An 18,400-nucleotide genomic window follows, 5' to 3' on the forward strand; every position below is an offset into this window, starting at 1 on the left:
CAGTAGCTCCAAAAATGCCCTCTAGGAAGGGTGACCGTAAATCCTGGTTTTCTGCCAACAATATGGGCTTAAATCAGACCAGGAAAATTTATTAATAGCATTCCTTTTCGCTCCTAAAAGTATTCTGCTTTTGGAGACCAGTTATATGGTATTACTACCTTTGGGTGACCCCTCTCCAAGGGGTACCGTTGTGCCTTCCCAGCTCGGTTTGTGGAATACTGACCGAGGTGAGCATGGGACGAAATCCTGGACCTCATTTCTGTCTGGACCAACCCATCCCTCCATGCCCCACCCTGGAAAAAATTCCCCTTCATGCCGGCAGAAGAATTACCGGGATGGCAACCTTGAGAGAGGGAGCAGAAAGAGTACTGGAATGAGACTCTGAAAATTAGATTCTATCTCTAGCTCTGCCCCCAAACAAGCTGTGCAGCCTCAGGCAAGGCGTCCTCGTCTCTGGGCCCCAGAGTCCTCAGGTGGGCAGCAAGAGGGCTCAGCCAGATGGAAGGCCTCTACCGTGTCTTTGAGCCCTTAAGTAATTCTCAAAGGGCCCACTTTCCGGAAGCGGATAATATAAGGCACCTCCCAGGATCTCCCACCCTCCCCTGAGAATCCCCGCCGGCCCCAGCTCTGTGCGGATCGCATGGCTCTACTTTTTAGGGTGTGACCAACTTCGCAAGTTCTTGACACACAAAAGGCTCTCAAAGCTAGTCCTACAGCAGCGGGGCCCTGGACACGACAGCAGTGAAACACAGACCGGCACAGCTGCTCCCATCCCGCCCACCCTGTGCCCACCCATCGGGAGGGCTGCGAGGCCCCTGCGGACCCAGCTCCAGCCCACTCCAGTCGCCCCCCCCCCCGCCAAGCGTGGCAAAAGGCCTTGTGCCTGCTTGTCTGTTTTGTTGGTTTTACCTTAAATCCCTCATCCCAGCCCTTCTTGGGCGCGGGGACGCGTGTCTGGTCCTCAGCAGCCTGGGAAGGTCCGCAACCCATGCCGCGCGCTCCACCTCCGGCCGGGCCTCCAGGTGCGCCCCCGGGGGTCGCTCCCTGCCGCGCCCCTGAACCTCACCCCTCCGCCCCCTCCCCTGCGCCCCGCGTCCTGCACCGTGCCCCTGCACCCTGCGCCCGTGCCCCTGCGCCCCAGCACTCTCCGCCTCTCCCACCTGCCGCACTGAAAGCCTGGGGTGGAGGCGCTCGGCGTCTGGGCAGTTGCCGGGAACTGTTGCCACAATAAACCGCATCAGCGGACCTGGGACTTTTGTAACTGGAAACTGGAAGGCCGGAGGCGTCTAAATCACACCTAGGACGCAACTTGCAGCCCTCTCCGTTGAAAAGCGAAGGGTGAGGGGCGCTCACTGCCGGGCGATTAGTCTTTAGAGAACCGTAGTCTTAAGCATCCTGCGGGACCTGTTATTTGTCCCTTTCTAAGGCACCGTGGGACCCTCCTGCTTCTGTGCTGCGGAGGCTGGGGACTGTGTGGCCAGCCGCTGCTGAGCGAAGGGGGGCCGCGGAGCTGGCCGGACAGCCCCAGACGACAGTGTCACGGGCCCACCTCGGGAAGGACGGTCACACAAACAGAAACCCGCACAGTGAAGAAGAGCGGGCATTAGGACCCTCACAGCTCAGCGGCCCCGAAATGGGTCATGCAAATCGTTTTTATGGAAGCCACATTTTGTGAGATGCTACATGGTAAAGAAGTGCGTTCTCAGAGAACTAAATAAAAAATGCCGTAACCCACCAGGCAAGGCGGACCAGGAAGACTGCCGCACTGAGCAACAGGTCCTCTCCTGGATTTTCCCACCCCCTTCCCCCCTTTGTCCTATTTTTGATTATTTTTTCAATTTTCAATAATTAAAAAAAAAAGTGAGAGGGATCTTAGACATCATCTACCAACTCCCTATTTTACAGGCTGTAAACCTAGGCTCAGAGAGGCTGAGTGGTTCAGATCGGGGTGGGGAGGCTAGTCAACGAGGGATCTGGAACCAGGAACCAGGTGGCCTGGTGACAGGATTCTGACACAGGGAGTCGGGACACGGAGGCCTTTCTTTCCAGGAAGCAACTTTATTTGAGCCAGCACCGCTCCGTTGGGTTCCTACCCTAAGAATTGAGCCCCCAACAGCCAGGTGGCTAGTTTTTTTAATATATATTTTACTTCTTTGTCTCCCATGTACGGTAACACACAAATATGTAGTCTGATTAAGTGGTCTCATGTTACAGGGTCGTGATGGATGTTGTCACATATGCATATAACCAGGTTGCCTTGAGGTCTTTTTTTTTTTTTTTTCCTTTCCTTAGGGAGGGTTCCCTACAACAGCCTGACTCAGTCCCATGAATCAGCAACACCAGGAAAATCCTAGTAAGAATTTTTGGAAATGTAAAAATCCTGGATCCTTCCAGGGAAATTACTGGTCCGTTCTGTTACAGGCCCTGATTCTTTGGGTTATAGCGTTTAAACTCGTTTCGCTGCCTCTCTTTACTGGTTGGACGATGTTGCCCATCAATTTTCCTTTTGCTAAAATTGAGAAAAAAGAGGAAATATGGGATGAAAATCAAGTCAAAGCCTTAGGATTATCGAGCAAGGAGCATTACAGATTTGTGAATGAAGAGTTGAAACAAGGCTCAGATGGCATTTGGGGTTCTTTCTCTGAAAGAATGAACTCATGGGTGTAACAAGTCACATGAAACGTTCCAGCTGGAAACTGAAAAACTCTCAACTAGAATAAGCCAACACAAGACACCAAAGAAATGTTCTCGAGAAAGTTTAGTGAAAGTTTACAGGATGAGCTGTGTGAGTTTTTTTTTTTTCTTTTAAGGCAACCTGTGAACAGAGACTTGATAGGACATGGGTGTGAATAAGTGGGGTGGAACCCACATGTGTTGTGCAAGTGTGTCTGGAAGCATCCTCTAACCGCGGTCCACAGTTGTGAAAATTCTCTTTTTCTAGCAATGTGCTAGAGCTTGCGTGAGCTGCCTCACGAGAGCTGATTGTCAGGAATATTTGGGCCTAGTTGTTAAAATATGATCATTATTAAAAATGAAGTTATGTAATACAATAATAATATGTAATGCATACAATTAAATTAGTTGTATTCAAAATGAAGGTAACGATCACAACTCACCAGTTCCTAATTATTTTACTACAGTTTACTCTTGGGCGCCTGGCTGGCTCAGTTGGTTAAGCGTCCGACTTTGGCACAGGTCATGATTTCACGGCTCGTGAGTTCAAGCCCTATGTTGGGCTCTGTGCTGATGGTGGGGAGCCTGCTTGGAGTTCTCTCTCTCCCTCTCTCTCTGCCCCTCCCCTTTGCATGCACTTGCTCTCTCTCTCTCTCTCTCTCTCTTTCAAAAAAAATAGATAGACTTAAAAAAATAAAACAGGGGCACCTGGATGGCTCAGTCAGTTGAGCATCGGATTTCGGCTCAGGTCATGATCTCGCTGTTAGTGAGTTTGAGCCCCGTGTCAGGCTCTGTGCTGTCAGCTCAGAGCTTAGAGCCTGCTTTGGATTCTGTGTCTCCCTCTCTCTCTGCCCCTCACTCATGTTCTGTGTCTCTCTCCTTCAAAAATAAATAAACATTAAAAAATTAAAAAAAAACCTATTTACTCTTACGCTTCTGAATGCATTTGTCATATCTGTGTGCTGTGCTACTGTGGGTCTCTTTCCAACTCCACGTCCGGTGACATCACTTCCGTAGTTTGAAATCAGTCAAGGTGAGAATACAGACACCGTGAAAACTGATAAAAGCTACCAATCAGGGCTTTCTGCCTCCCCACCTCCGGCCCCTGGAGTTGGCTATTAAACATCTATCAGCACACCACTGCCTTTCCCCTTATATTCCAGAACACCAAGGAATAGCTCTGCTCTGCTTATCCTTCCCTGATTTCTGCAGTGAAGTGACCTCGGTCACCCCCAGCCCCAGCCACAGGAGGTATGTGGATATCATTTCTCTGTCCCCCTTCACCCTGGAGCTCTGCACTGAGGCTCTGTGCTGCTGGCCCATAATGATCATTCTCTGGTCTTGGATAACTTGTTTCCACTTTGAAGGCCGTGTGAGAAAGCCTTTGATCTTCAACAAAACAGGGCCATATCGCTTGCCCAGTTTTTTAAAGTAAGCTCTACCCCCAAGGTGGGTCTTGAACTTACCACCCGAGACCAAGAGCCACATGCCCCACAGACTGAGGCAGCCAGGTGCCCCATCACTTGCCCATTTTAAAGTTTGACCACCAGCCTTGGTTTTCCTCTTCAGTTTTAAATAATCTCAAGACAGCCAGCTTTCCATTTCTTTACGGAATTTAAGCCTGAGGTTTGACCTGAGCTCTTTCTTCTCTGGGGTGTTGAGGATATTGGAAGGACTGGTGCCTCTCAAACTATAATGTGCACACCCTGGAGACCTTGTCAAAAATGCAGATTCCTATTCAGTAGGTTTAGGGCAGGGCCCAAAGACTGCTTTTCTAACAGGCTTCCGGGCCACTGTTGATGGAGGGTCGCCCTTGGAGTAGGAAAGGTATAGAACACATGTGGATGTTAAGCCATTACTTCAGAAGACAGAAAGGAACAATGGAAGGAAGGAGAAAGAATTGAAGAGGAAAAGGATGGAGGCAGTGACAACGAAGCCCATAGTTCATTTTACTCCCATCTGGGAAGGACCTTTACGCATGAAGTTACAAACTAGGAACACGACCAGCTTGTTTCTCATCCCTCTTTTCCAGTGCACGATGGGTGTCTGTGAGTAACTGGGTTATGGTGAGGGAGAAAAGAAAATCCTTACTTGCTGTCACCCAAGCTCTGGAGTTAGCTTTTTTTCCTCTTCTGTTCGTTCTGAGATAGTTACCTTTCCAGGGATGGTGGGTAAACCAGACAGCAGAGTTAGGTGTCTCTCTGTGGCACTCAGAGCATTAGTGCATGAGGGCAGGGTCGGTACCAGGTGGCTGCAAGGTTTCAGGTTGCAGTGACTAGAAAAATGATGTGCGGACCTTCATTCCCAAACACGTCCCAAAGACTGATTAGTATAATCATAGTTGACATTAAAAAGATTTCTTTTAATGTTTATTTACTTTTGAGTGAGAGAGAGACAGAGCGTGAGCAGGGGAGGGGCAGAGAGAGGGAGACACAGAATCCGAAGCAGGCTCCAGGCTCCGAGCCGTCCGCATAGAGCCTGATGTGGGGCTCAAACCCATGAACCATGAGATCGTGACCGGAGCTGAAGTTGGCCGCTTAACTGACTGAGCTACCCAGGCGCCGCTGACATTTTTAAAAAAGATTTACTTATTTATTTTTGAGAGAGAGAGAGAGAGAGAAAGGGAAAGTGGAGGAGGGGCAGAGAGAGAATCCCAAGCCAGCGTCACATGGCCAGCACAGGGCCCCACAGGGGGCTCGAACCCATGAACCATGAGATCACGACCTGAGCTGAAAGTCAGATGCTTAACCAACTGAGCCACCCAGGAGCCCCATGGTTGACATTTTTGAGTGCTTGCTAAGAATTAGTTAAGAGAGGGAAGCTGATGGCTCCGTTGGTATTTCTATTTTATTGCTATTTTATTAGTCAGTTATTGGCTTAAAGTATGGATTGGAAAACTATGACCCACAGGCCAGATCTTGATAAAGACAGACATGCCTGTCTTTATCAGACATATGAGCTAAGAATGGCTTTTATACTTTTAAACGGTGGAAAAAAATATGGGAAAAAATTTTTAAAAAGAAGAACATTAATTAGTAATTTGTGACAATTATACGAAGCTCAAATTTCAGTGTCCATAAATAAAGTTTTATTGGAACATAATCAGCCCCATTTGTTTACATATTATCTAGGGCTGCCTTTGTGCCATGAGTGACAAAGACCATACGGCCTGCGAAGCTGAAAATATTTATTATCTAGCCTTTAATGGAAAATGTTTGCTGGTCTATGATTTAAAATGATAAAGTAATTCCCACAAGGGTCTGAAATAACTGTGTGGAACCCTAATGGCCTGGAAGACTTTGTATCCCTTCCAGAAGGACAAAAATCTCCAGGGGGAGTAGATGCCACACCGGGGGAATTTATCTCATTAGCTAACAGAACTCCCAGGCCTCTAAACCATTTTGTTAAGTGGCTTCATTGGGCCGCTAACCCCCGCTCCCCCACCCCCCATGCTTCGCCCGGAGCACCCTGTTCAACAGGAAGGCTGTGAGGCGGGGAACACCACCTCGCTGTGTTGACGTGCTGTTTCGTATCCTGGGACGCAGTACAGGGAGTGTTGCGGCTTCTGGAAAAAGGAAAGAGAGCACCAGATTGTCAGAAACGAGGGGCGGCATTTTGAGCGTCTTCTGGAATGTAAAGACCTAATTCAAAAACCCCATATCAGTCTGGTTTTGTGGGCTCCTTTGTCAGACACTCCAACCCAAACCCTGTGTATCTGGAAAACAGTCCCCTCTTTTATACACACATCGTGTCACTCAGATGTGAAGGGCCTCTGAAGTTTGTACCTCTGGCGTCCGCTGGGACGGGTTGCTTCAGTAACAGTACCAAGCACATTTAGAAACCTCATGAACCTGTCTATGAACAGTTGTGTGATAAAGAAAACGACCACTAGGAAAGGAGAAAGAATTGGACCAGAAGATCGTCACACACAAAAAAGACGCAGCAACACATTTGCATAATCAAGATTTTTGCTACCTGTGTACGGATGCTTGTAATAACGCCAACAATGAACTAACCGAGTTGCCCCAAAGTGCTGAAGACAGGCACATCTTAGGGATCCTTTAAAGGACTTGATGTGAGGGGCGCCTGGGTGGCTCAGTCGGTTGGGTGTCCGACTTCGGCTCAGGTCATGATCTCGTAGTTCATGAGTTCGAGCCCCACGTGCAGCTCTGTGCTGACGGCTCAGAGCCTGGAGCCTGCTTGGGACTCTGTGTCTCCCTCTCTCTTTGCCCTTCCCCTGCTCATGCTCTCTCTCTGTTTCTCTCTCTCAAAAATAAACATTAAAAAAAATAAAGGACTTGGTATGACAGACTCTTGCAGAGTGCATGCAGAAATAAATAAATAAGCCCCCAAACAGGGGAAGAATTGTTTGCCAAACTTTGACATTAAGCCAACGATCCTGACGTTTGCTCGTTCAACACAAACTGGGTAAAAACAGAGAGAAAACACCAATCTCAGGGTACTGGCTCAGAGAACGGCCCCTTAACAGTAAATTTAACAGTAATAACCTCATAGAATTATAAGACGTCCATTTACATCCACCTTAAGAACCAGGTCTGGAGCACATTTAGGTATTATGTGGATCTAATACGGGGCTGAGAGCTTAACGGGGATGTGTCAAAGTAGAAACAATACTCACTGAATGGCAGTTGGAAAGGAGAGCTTGCTTTTTAGAAAGCTGTAACAACTCCTAAGGTTACCCGAGACAATTTTCACACACTGATATTCTCACAAGTAAAGAAAAGTAATATTTAAATGATTTTCACTGCTTCCAATTTTGGCAGGACGTGGGCACAGAGCCCTGAGATTTCTCGGATTGGCGGTGTGATTTTTCCGTGCTGGCCTTGAACGTATTGTTTGACGCTCCAGGGGAGTTCGGCTGCTGGCAGCACTGAAAGACAAGGCGGAGAACAAAGCTTGCTAAGAGACTGGGATTTATTTTCTCCACTGGAATGCGGTGGAAAGAATGCTGGGCGGGCTGGCTCCGTTCTGACCCGGGTCCCTCTCCGGGCTAGTGGACCACCCTCCAGGAAGTTATTTCATTGTTGGCGGGAGTGGGGTGGGGGGCTCTCACTCTCCTAATAAAGGACCCGGACCAGGAGATGCTGAGTAGTTACCTGGAGCCCTGGTTCTCAAAGTAAGGTACCGTAGCACCTGTCTCAGAATGCAGGCTGCTGCCCGGTCATCGATGCAGATTCCCGGCGACAGGGACACCTGCACGGGATCAGAAATCTCCGAAGAGGCTGCCCCGGAATCTGTATTTTCAGGAATCTTCTTGGGTTGTTCACGTGTACGGGAAGGCTTGCCACCCTGCAAGGGCAAGAGGAGCCTGGGCTCTGGAGAGACCGACCTCTGACCTTTGGGATATTATTTCTCATCTTTAAAATAGGAGAGAGCAATGGTACCTACCTCCGTAAGTTTTTCCTGGGAAAAAATAATCCTGAGGGAAAAAAGGCATGGGAAGTTCTTCATGTACTTGCCGTGATTGTGCAGTAAATGGGAGCAAAGAGGACTTTGGCGACATTTTAATAGTTAAGGTTGACCTATTTTTTAAATGTTTATTTATTTTTGAGAGAGAGAGAGAGAGAGACAGAGCACGAGCGGGGGAGGAGCAGACAGAAAGGGAGACACGGAATCCGAAGGAGGCTCCAGGCTCCGAGCCGTCAGCACAGAGCCCGACGCGGGGCTCGAACCCACGGACGGTGAGATCATGACCTGAGCTGACGTCAGATGCTCAACCGACGGAGCCACCCAGGCGCCCCTGATTTTTTTTGTTTTTTTTTAACCACGAGTTTGATTCCATCTCATTTTGACACCAGTGAGGACTGTTCAGCCGGCCTTCACCTGACGCATCAGGCCCCCAAAGCTCTAGAAAAACTGAACAAAGAGTACAAGGGTCACGTGTCACCTACCACGAACCAGATGCAAGCATGGCTGCTGTGGATGTCGTCCCTGCTCTTTCCCGTGGCGAAGGCCCTTCTGAGCATGGACAGAGGGGGTTCACGTGAGTCCCACGATTCCCGGCTTCGCCTTCCCGCCCTCTGTCTTCCTTTCGACAGGCTCTGCAATTATAGCCCCTACAGCAAGCTGCCTGTTCTCTGTTCTCTTACAGAGAGAGGGCAAGGGCCTCGCGGAATCACCTGGAGCAAAATTATAGCTCTTCTCCCCGAGGAGTCTGCTGAGTCTTGCCGGGAGAACCATCCCGGGGAGGCTGCTGTGGATTTCTCTCTCTTGCTGTGAAGACTTGAGACTCCTGCACAAGCACAGTCGTTGGCCGTTGGGGACGGGAGAGGGAGGGAGAGAGATGGAGACGGAGAGAGAAACAGGGAGAGGGATCGTTGAGCCTGTTTATAAAGGCACAGCTCTCCCAGACAGACGAGGTGTTGGGTGTGCCCCCGGTCGGCCTCCCTTGGGAAAAGAGGGACTCAGTGCCTCGACCTTCCTGGGCCTGAACGGGTTTCCTCCAGGAGGGCACCCGCGTCATCGCTTGCCGAAATGGCTCCATTTCGTGGACTGGGGACCTGTAAAAGGGTGAGGCGCTCTGCAGGGCCCATGGTTGGCCCGTGGAAATGTCGGTGTCAGGCCTCACCTCTTGGCTGTGTTGCAGGTGGAGTTCTCATAGTCCCGACCGTTAGAACAGAGGACTCGGGCAGAGGCTGTGGACCTAATGACAACATGGGCATTCTTTGGAAAGTCTGTGTTAGAAATGCCAGCGTGGAAGGGGAATGTGCTAATGCCAAACTCTAGCTCAGGTTTGTAAGTCGTCCCGAGGGGCAGCTGATAGCTTTTGATTAGCTATGTGACTTGTCGCCATGCTTCCAGGTGCTATATTGGCTAACCGTGTGAGTCACAGAAAGGCTGTGCGGGCCCCCTCTCTGGGAAGCCGACAGCAGCCCGCTGCGGGCCGCTTCGCGGTATCTGCGGTTGAGGCTCTGTTCTTCCAGCGGCTTTTGTTTCTAATTCCATTTTTTTCCCAATGTTTGTTTATTTATTTATTTATTTATTTGAGAGAGAGAGAGAGAGACAGAGTGTGGGCGGGGGAGGGACAAAGAGACAGAATCTGAAGCAGGTGTCAGGCTCTGAGCTGTCAGCACAGGGCCCCACACGGGGCTTGAACTCGTGAACCCCGAGATCATGACCTGAGCCAAAGTCGGCCACTTAACTGATTGAACCACCCAGGAGTCCCTAATTCTTTTTTCTTTTTATGTTTATTCATTTTATTTTTGAGAGAGAGAGAGACAGAGACAGAGAGAGAGGAGGGAAAGAATTCCAAGCAGGCTCTGTGCTGACTCACAAACTCGAGACATCATGACCTGAGCGGAAACCAAGGGTGGGCCGCCGAACCAACTGAAGGCTTGTTTCTAATCCTTTCTTTCGGGAGATTTTCAGGCCCCACCTGCCCCATTGTTATGAATCCTCCCTCATCACCTTCCTAGATTGCTATCTAGATATGCCCCTCCCCCCATACCCACGGATCCCTATAATATCTCCAATTGCCTGACGTGTTACATTTTAATTTACGGCCAACATCACTTGCTACTTTGGTCTAGTCAAGCCAATTTTCCAAAGATCCACTCACACTAGTTAGCCTGCTTCTGTTCTAAATGCTTGCATATTTATTCATTCAACAAACATTTATTGGGCATCAGGCACTGTCCCACATGCCAGGGATAAGGAAGAGACCAAAACAAAGTCCCTGCCTTCATGGAGCTTACAGAGGGTCAGCAGAACAAACAGATAAGTAGACATAGACCACAGGAGGTGGTGGAAAGTGCTATGCAGAAAAAAAAAACAAAACTCAAACTTGGAAAGAAATAGAAACTACCTGGAAAGGTAGAGCAGAAATGACCCTTAGGGATGTAGGTGGGTAGAGAGGGAACAGGAAACAAAAATGCTCTGTGCTGAAGCATCCTTGGAACGTATGGAGGAGAGGGTGTGGGCTGGTGTGGTTGCCGAGGAGACAAGAGAGGGACAAGGTCAGAGAGGCACCTGATGTCAGCAGCATTGCTCTTTGGACTGGGTGGCACCCTCTGAGAGGCATGCACTCTAGTCCTTGTTCTAGAGGTGGTTGTGTATTATTACACCCATTGTATGGAGTGCTTGAGGGTCAGAAAGGGGGACAATATTTTTTTTAATTTTTTACGTTTTAAACAAAATCTTTAAATTTGAGAGAGAGAGAGAGAGAGAGAGAGAGAGAGAAAGAACACGAGCCAGGGAGAGGGGCAGAGGGAGATAGAGAGGGAGAGAGGATCCCAAGCAAGATCCATGCTCAGCATGGAGCCCAGTGTGGGGCTTGATCCCATGGCCCTGGGATCATGCCCTGAGCTGAAACGGAGGATGATACTGTATTTCAGGGCAAATGGCACACCCAGGATGCTGCTCAGACAGGCATGTGCCCCAGCAAACATTGCAGCAGGGAACATTCTTCTCCCCTGACAGGTTTTACAGCTAACAGCACCATCGGCCCCTTTGAGCACAGTGTCTGAAGACCAAAAAGGAGTAATTGAATAGCCATCCATGATGGGCAGGCCTAAAACCTTCCCAGTGAGCTTATTCTTGTTCGCCTCTAGAGTTAATCCTAACTGACTATTAATTAGACTGAGTATTTACCAGCTAAGTGCTGAACAGTCCACAGTGAGAGAGATATTTGGTGACATTAGCAAAGATACACTTTAAAAAAAAAATTTTTTTTTTTTAACATTTATTTATTTTTGAGACAGAGAGAGACAGAGCATGAACGGGGGAGGGGCAGAGAGAGAGGGAGACACAGTATCGGAAGCAGGCTCCAGGCTCCGAGCCATTAGCTCAGAGCCAGATGCGGGGCTCGAACTCACTGACCGCGAGATCGTGACCTGAGCTGAAGTCGGACGCTTAACCGACTGAGCCACCCAGGCGCCCCAAGATACACTTTTTTTTAAAGCTTATTTATTCTGAGATGGGGAGAGAGCGTGAATGGAGGAGTGGCAGAGAGAGAGGGAGAGAGAGAGAGAGAAAATCCCAAGCAGGTTCCACGCTGTCAGCACAGAGCCCAAGGCGGGGCTTAAATTCACAAACCACAAGATCATGACCTGAGCCAAAATCAAGATTCGGATGCTTGCCAGACTGAGTCACCCAGGCGTCCCAGGAGAATCTTACTTTTAAAGGACACTAAGCAACGTAGTCAAATTGCACTTTCAATTATTCGGAATAGATGTGATATCACTGAATACTGCTAGAAGGAAATTTTCAGCTTGTTATTCTCTTATCATTTTGGCGCTGGTTGAATTAAATTAAGCAACAATTTAAAAATTCTTTTAGTTTCTGTTCTGTTAGGGAAAAAAAAAGGAAAGAATGTTTCAAAGTTGCCATAAAAAAAAAAAAAAGAGGAATCTCACCTGTCCTCTCTCCTCAATCTGTTCTATAAAAGGAAACAGAGTGAGACACAGAAAAATGGTATGATTATCCTATACCTAGATAGCTTTAAGAATTTTTGGAAAATGATATCTATCACCATCTTCCCTTTTTCCTGATGTAACATCGTCCTGGGAGACTCTGTTTCTGGTCGCAATGAATGGTTACAGGATACATAAAACTACCCAGGACCCAAAAAGGCAAAACTGATAATGCCAGACATCTAATAATAATAATAATAATAAACTTACCAGGCATGCAAAGAAACAAGAAAATATGATCCACAATTAGGAGAAAAATAAATCAGTCCACACTGACTTAAAATGAATGCAGATGTTAGAATTAGCAGACAAGGACATTACAATTTAGGGTTGCTGCATTCTGTGTGTTCAAAGAGCTAGAAGAAAGACAGCATATTAAGTGGAGACATGAAAGTTATTAAAAAGACCCAAATTACACTTTTGGAAACAAAACTATAATGTCTGAGAGTTTTTTTAAAAAAAATTTTTAATGTTTATTTATTTTCGAGAGAGAGAGAGAGCATGAGTGGGGACGGGGGAAGAGAGGGGGAGACACACAGAATCCAAAGCAGGCTCCAGGCTCTGAGCTGTTAGCACGGAGCCTGACGTGGGGCTTGAACTCACAAACTGTGAGATCATGACCTGAGCTGAAGTCGGACACTTAACCGGCTGAGCCACCCAGGGTCCCCTGAGAGGTATTTTTTAATGAACTGAATGCGGTTACTGCTAGGACTAGTCTGTTCAGGCTGCTGTAACAAACCATCACAGGCTGCATGACTTAAGAACAGGAGGCTTGTTTCTCGTGGTTTTAGAGGCTAGAAGTCTGACCTCAGCGTGCCCACGTAGTTGGGTTTTGGTGAGAGCCCTCTTGTGGGTTGCAGACTTCTTGCTGTGTCCTCACTGTGGAAAGATGGTGAGAGGGCTCTCTGGGTCCCTTGTATAGGGGACTAATCCCACTCACAAGGCTCGACCCTCATGACCTGATCACCTCCCAAATGCTCCACCTCCTAAAACCATCCCATCGTGGGGTTAGGGTTTCAAGATATGAATTTGGGGCAGGCGGTGGGTGGGAGAGGGGAATGTCAGCACTCAGTCTATTGCAATGGGCAATTAGACATTGCAGAAGAAAAGACTGGTGAACTTGAAGACAAGCACTCAGTCTATTGCAACGGGCAATTAGACATTGCAGAAGAAAAGACTGGTGAACTTGAAGACAAGCACTCAGTCTATTGCAATGGGCAATTAGACTTTGCAGAAGAAAAGACTGGTGAACTTGAAGACAAGCACTCAGTCTATTGCAATGGGCAATTAGACATTGCAGAAGAAAAGACTGGTGAACTTGAAGACAAGCACTCAGTCTATTGCAATGGGCAATTAGACATTGCAGAAGAAAAGACTAGTGAACTTGAAAACATAGCAATAGAAACTATCCCAAATGAAACATACAGAGAAAAAAGACTGAAAAATAAACAGAACATCAGAGACAACCTCATATAACCTAAAATACCTGTAATTGCAGTTTCCAAAGGAGAGGAAAGAGAAGGGCGTAGGGGAAGATAGGAAGGATATTTGAAAAAATAATGACTGAAGAAATTCCAAATTAGATGAAAACTATAAATCCACACATCCAAGAGGCTCAAAGAAACTGGCACAAGAAACATAAAACTACCCTCAAGTATGTTATAATCAACTGCTTAAAACCAGTGATAAAGACGGGGCACCTGGCTGGCTCGGTTGGTGGAGCATAGGACTCCTGATCTCAGGTTTGTGGGTTTAAGCCCCGCATTGGGTGTGGAGGTTACTTAAAAAATAAAATCTTTAAAAAAGCAGTGATAAAGAGAAAATCTTAATAGCAGATGGAGAAAGAAAACCTACTATGTGCAGAGGAATTTTTAAAGTATATTGGAAGTACTTTTAAAGCATCTGAAAATATTGCAAGCAAAAGTAGTGACCTATAATTTTATACCCTGTGAAAATATCTATCAAAAACAAAGGGACGCCTGTGTGGCTTGTTCGCTCCAGTGTCTGACTCTTGACTTCAGCTCAGGTCATTGTCTTATGGCTCATGGGTTCGGGCCCCGTGTCAGGCTCTGCGCTGCTGACAGTGTGGAATCTGCTAAGGAGTCGCGCTCTCTCTCTGCCCCCTCGACTTGTGTTCTCACCCTTTCAAAATAAATAAAGAAGAAAACAAAAACGAAGGCAAAACAGAGACCTTTCAGGTGTACAAAAATTGAAAGAATTCATCACCAGCAGACCCCTTTGTAGAGATGTTGCAGGAAGTCCTGGAGGAAGAAGGCAAATGAAACCCAATGGAAATATGCATCTACACAAAGGAAATGGTAACTACATGCATAAACAGGTAAGAGATTTTATTACTGTTTACATTTCTTTAAGGTATAATTGAGTGTTTAAGCAAAAATAATAACAATGCCGTGTGGGGTTTATGTTGTATGTAAAAGTACCATGTATGACAGCAATAATAGCTCAAAGGCCAGGAGGGGAGAAACGGAAGTATATTGGGTGCATTTGGGAAAAACTGATAATATGGTCTCTGGATAAGCCCCCAGATATTTGGAAACTAAATAACATTCTTCTAAGTAATCCCTGAGTCAAAGAGGCAACCAAAGAACTAAAAGAAAGATGCTTGACATCTGGTTTCTTTACCCAGTTCTTTGGGAAATTAAAACATCAGTGAGTATCATGATAGTATTTTGGGCAAGTAATTATTAACAGTAATTGGGGAGTGTGTTAGTTTTCCATGGCTCTGTAACTGATCTCCGCAAATTTAGTGGTTTTAAATAACACACATTTGTTATCTCACAGTCTCCATGGGTCAGGAGTCCATGCATGCCTTAGCTAGATCTGCTGTTTAGGATCGCACAAACTGTAATTAAGGTATTGGCTGAGGTCTCACCTGGGACTCAGGATTCTCTCCCAAACTCATGTGGTTATTGGCAGAATTCACTTCCTGGCAGCTGTGGAACTCATTTCACCTTGCTTCTTCAAGGCTAACAGGAAAGACTGTGCTACTACGTCTATCTCTGTCCCATAGACCCTCCTTTAAACGGCTCACCTGATTTGGTCAGGCCCACCCAGGATAATTCCTGTTCTGAGGAGCTCAAAATCAACCACTGTGGAACCTTAATTATATCCGCAAATGCCTTCTTCACCTTTGTCGTATTACATAACTGAATCATGACCTCGACACCCCATCATAATCACAGAGCCCACCACATTCAAGGAGAAGGGATGATATGAGGGGTATCCACCAGAGTCCTGGGATTTTAGGGGCCATCTTAGAGTTCTGCCTGCCCCACTGAGGGGCAGCATAGGAAAGGATATGATTTGTCAATCGTTGGTTACTCATAATCTCTTGTAAGTGACTGAATATTGTTCCTGGATGCAAAGAATTAGCTTTGATTGGCTTCATATTATTGTCTTCCTCGAGACCATTCAGAAGGTTTTGAATAATCTTAAGAATAATTATAGTAACAATAACAGCGACCATTTCTTGAATGCTTAAGCCTGACATTTTGCACAGTATTTTACACACAATATCACATTAGATCTTCACAACAAGCATATGAGGCAGGTGTTATTATACCCATCTTACAGATAAAGAGAAGATTTTGAAGTTTAGAAGTCTTATATAACTTGCCGTAAGTAACACAGCTAGTAAGGGAGGAGTCAAGATTCGGACCCAGAGCTGCCAGATTCCTTTTTTTTTTTTTTTTTAAGTTTATTTAGTTATTTTGACAGAGAGAGCAAGCAGGGGAGGGGCAGAGAGAGAGGGAGAAAGAGAATCCCAAGCAGGCTCCGCACTGTCAGCACAAAGCCCACCACGGGGCTTGAACTCACGAACCCGGGAGATCATGACCTGAGCCGAAACCAAGAGTTGGATGCTTAACCAACTGAGCCACCCAGGCACCTCAGACTCAGAGCTAATTCTAAATCCAGTGCTCTGGAGAAAAAAAAAATGGGAAGGCAGATATCAGCAGAATCTGTGTTTCCACTGCTAATTCAGCTTTTTGAACAGCTTGTCATTTCTTATTGAATTGTTTCCATTAAGGATAAATGCAGCCGTCTTCAGCTTTTGGGAAATGTTCTCGTTGGAAAGAACATATAGCAAAAACTGGTATATCTACCAGTGTGTAAGTGTGTGTGTATACGTGTGTGTATGTCTATTCCAACTTTGCCAAACCGTTTTCTATCAATTGGAAACATTGTTCCCCATACCCACCTCTCCCCTACTTTGTCTTAAAGGCTGGAACCAGGTTGCATAGTTGTGAGCATTTGGATTGTGTTTCATGAGTAAGTTTCTGATTTGGGGAGTGAAAATGCACGGAGACATGAAAACGTGTACAGGTGACACTGCCTTAGCATGCAATTATTATATGCAATGAATGTACCTAACTTCATGTCTGATTGTCAGCAGTGGTATACTTTTATACATTTGACAAATTTTTGTTCCTGAATGTCTAAGACCCATGGAAAAGCGAGCTCCTACCAGACTGAATATTGCATAGATATTCTCTAAAATGGGGGTCCCCTTTGTTCTTTGAGACCAAATGGTTTCATGGCTCTGGTGGTTGCCTTCCTAAGACGGGACAAAATGTCTCCTAAGGGATGGGGAGCAAAACGAGTAGATTGGTAGGTCCTAAAAAGAGGTATGGGTGGAGTCAACACAGAAGTTTTTATCAAGAACATACTCTGATGCTTTCGTCTCTAGTTTAACTTGGAGAGAAATAACTACCAGCATCTCCAGGAAAATCTGTGCACCTCTCTTAAACAGCAGCTTCTTCAAACATACACAGCTATGTAATTATCATCACCACCAGGGGGCAATAACACCACAGCGATGCTGGAATAGTATTAAACTTGGCATTGTTGTGTCCAAATCATCAAGAGTAGTCTTAGGTGAATGGATTATATGCTACTCATGGTCTTGGACACGATTAAGTACTGCTATACTAATTACATTTCTGCTTTAAAGTAACAATAATTGGGACGCCTGGGTGGCTCAGTCTGTTGAGTCTCCAACTTCAGCTCAGGTCGTGATCTCATAATTGGTGGGTTCGAGCCCCGCCACAGGCTCTGTGCTGACAGCTCAGAGCCTGCAGCCTGCTTTGGATTCTGTCTCCCCTCTCTCTCCGCCCCTCCCCTGATTGCTCTCTCTCTCTCTCTCTCTCAAAAATAAAATAAACATTAAAAAACAATGAAGTAACAATAATAATCAGCCTTTGCAACCTGTATAGTTGGGCAGGCTCTTTTGGGGGAAAACTTTTATTCCTCTCTGCTACCTTCCCCCTTAGAAAGAGATCTTAGCTTTAAAAGAGATTATAGTGGGAATCATGGGGGTGGAGCGGGGGGCTGTAATGGACGAGAGCAGGGAAGCTTCCAGATGATGAAAACGAGGGCCAGAGGCATGAGAGAGTGAATCGCCCAACATCAGCCTCCTAGAAACATGAGGAGGGCCCCCAGAGATCATGAGTCACATCCACTGGGAACCCCACAAGACTATGCAGCCTTCTCAGTGAGAAAAGGGGCATCATTTCCTCCATGGGCCCTTAGCATTTAACATGAGCTTATTGAGTTCCTAGTATGGGCAAGGCACTGTGCTTGGCCTGGGCTGTCCTGGGGGGAATAATAATAATAACAATAATAATAATAATGGCACCAACGTACATATAATAATAGACATAATCCCTGCTCCCAGGAACTCAGGGTCTGGTGGGAATATAGATAATGAGTTAGTGCTCAAACAAACATCTCATCTCAAAATGCGTTAGATGATGTAAAGGAAAGTATGTTAGTGTGAGATCATGTAATGGGGGTAGGGTGTCAGAACTAGACACTTATCCTGAGAAGTGAGGGAAGAAAACACAAACCACAAACCTGGAGAAGAGTATTCCAGGCTGACTCTAAGGTACACTGGATTATATATAGAGAGAGGTGGGGGCCATTTCATGCCAGTACCCTGTCGACCACGTCCAGGGATTGGGATTTCATCCTAAGGACGATAATAAGTGTTGAAAGGTTTCGTACAGAGGATTAACATGGATCCAATTACATTTTTGTAAGAACAGTCTGGCTTCCATTTGGAGAAATAAATTGAAAGAGAACAAGAGTTAAAGCAGACAGAATTATTAGGGGGCCATTACAGTCATCTGTGATAAATAGTAAATGCTTAATAGTGACAATACAGAGAAGCAAACAGATTCCAGGTGTGAGACTAGGTAAGACTTGTTGCCTTGGATGTCAGGGTGAAGGGAGAAGGATGGATCAAGGATGAACCCTCAGAGAGGTGGCGTATGACA

At 46.4% G+C, this 18,400-nt stretch overlaps 1 protein-coding gene across 1 annotated transcript in view; it reads right to left on the reverse strand.

The window, feature by feature from the left end:
- Positions 1-1,163, reverse strand: part of STMND1 (stathmin domain containing 1) — a 28,938-nt gene extending 27,775 nt beyond the window's left edge. The window contains exon 1 of the mRNA XM_049655013.1: positions 910-1,163. Coding sequence (XP_049510970.1) covers positions 910-990 — 81 coding nt within the window. The 5' untranslated portion in view covers positions 991-1,163. The remainder of the gene's footprint in view (positions 1-909) is intronic.
- Between the last annotated feature and the right edge of the window lie 17,237 nt (positions 1,164-18,400).

This window comes from Panthera uncia, assembly GCF_023721935.1.
Source record: "Panthera uncia isolate 11264 chromosome B2 unlocalized genomic scaffold, Puncia_PCG_1.0 HiC_scaffold_25, whole genome shotgun sequence".
NCBI classification, from domain to species: domain Eukaryota; kingdom Metazoa; phylum Chordata; class Mammalia; order Carnivora; family Felidae; genus Panthera; species Panthera uncia.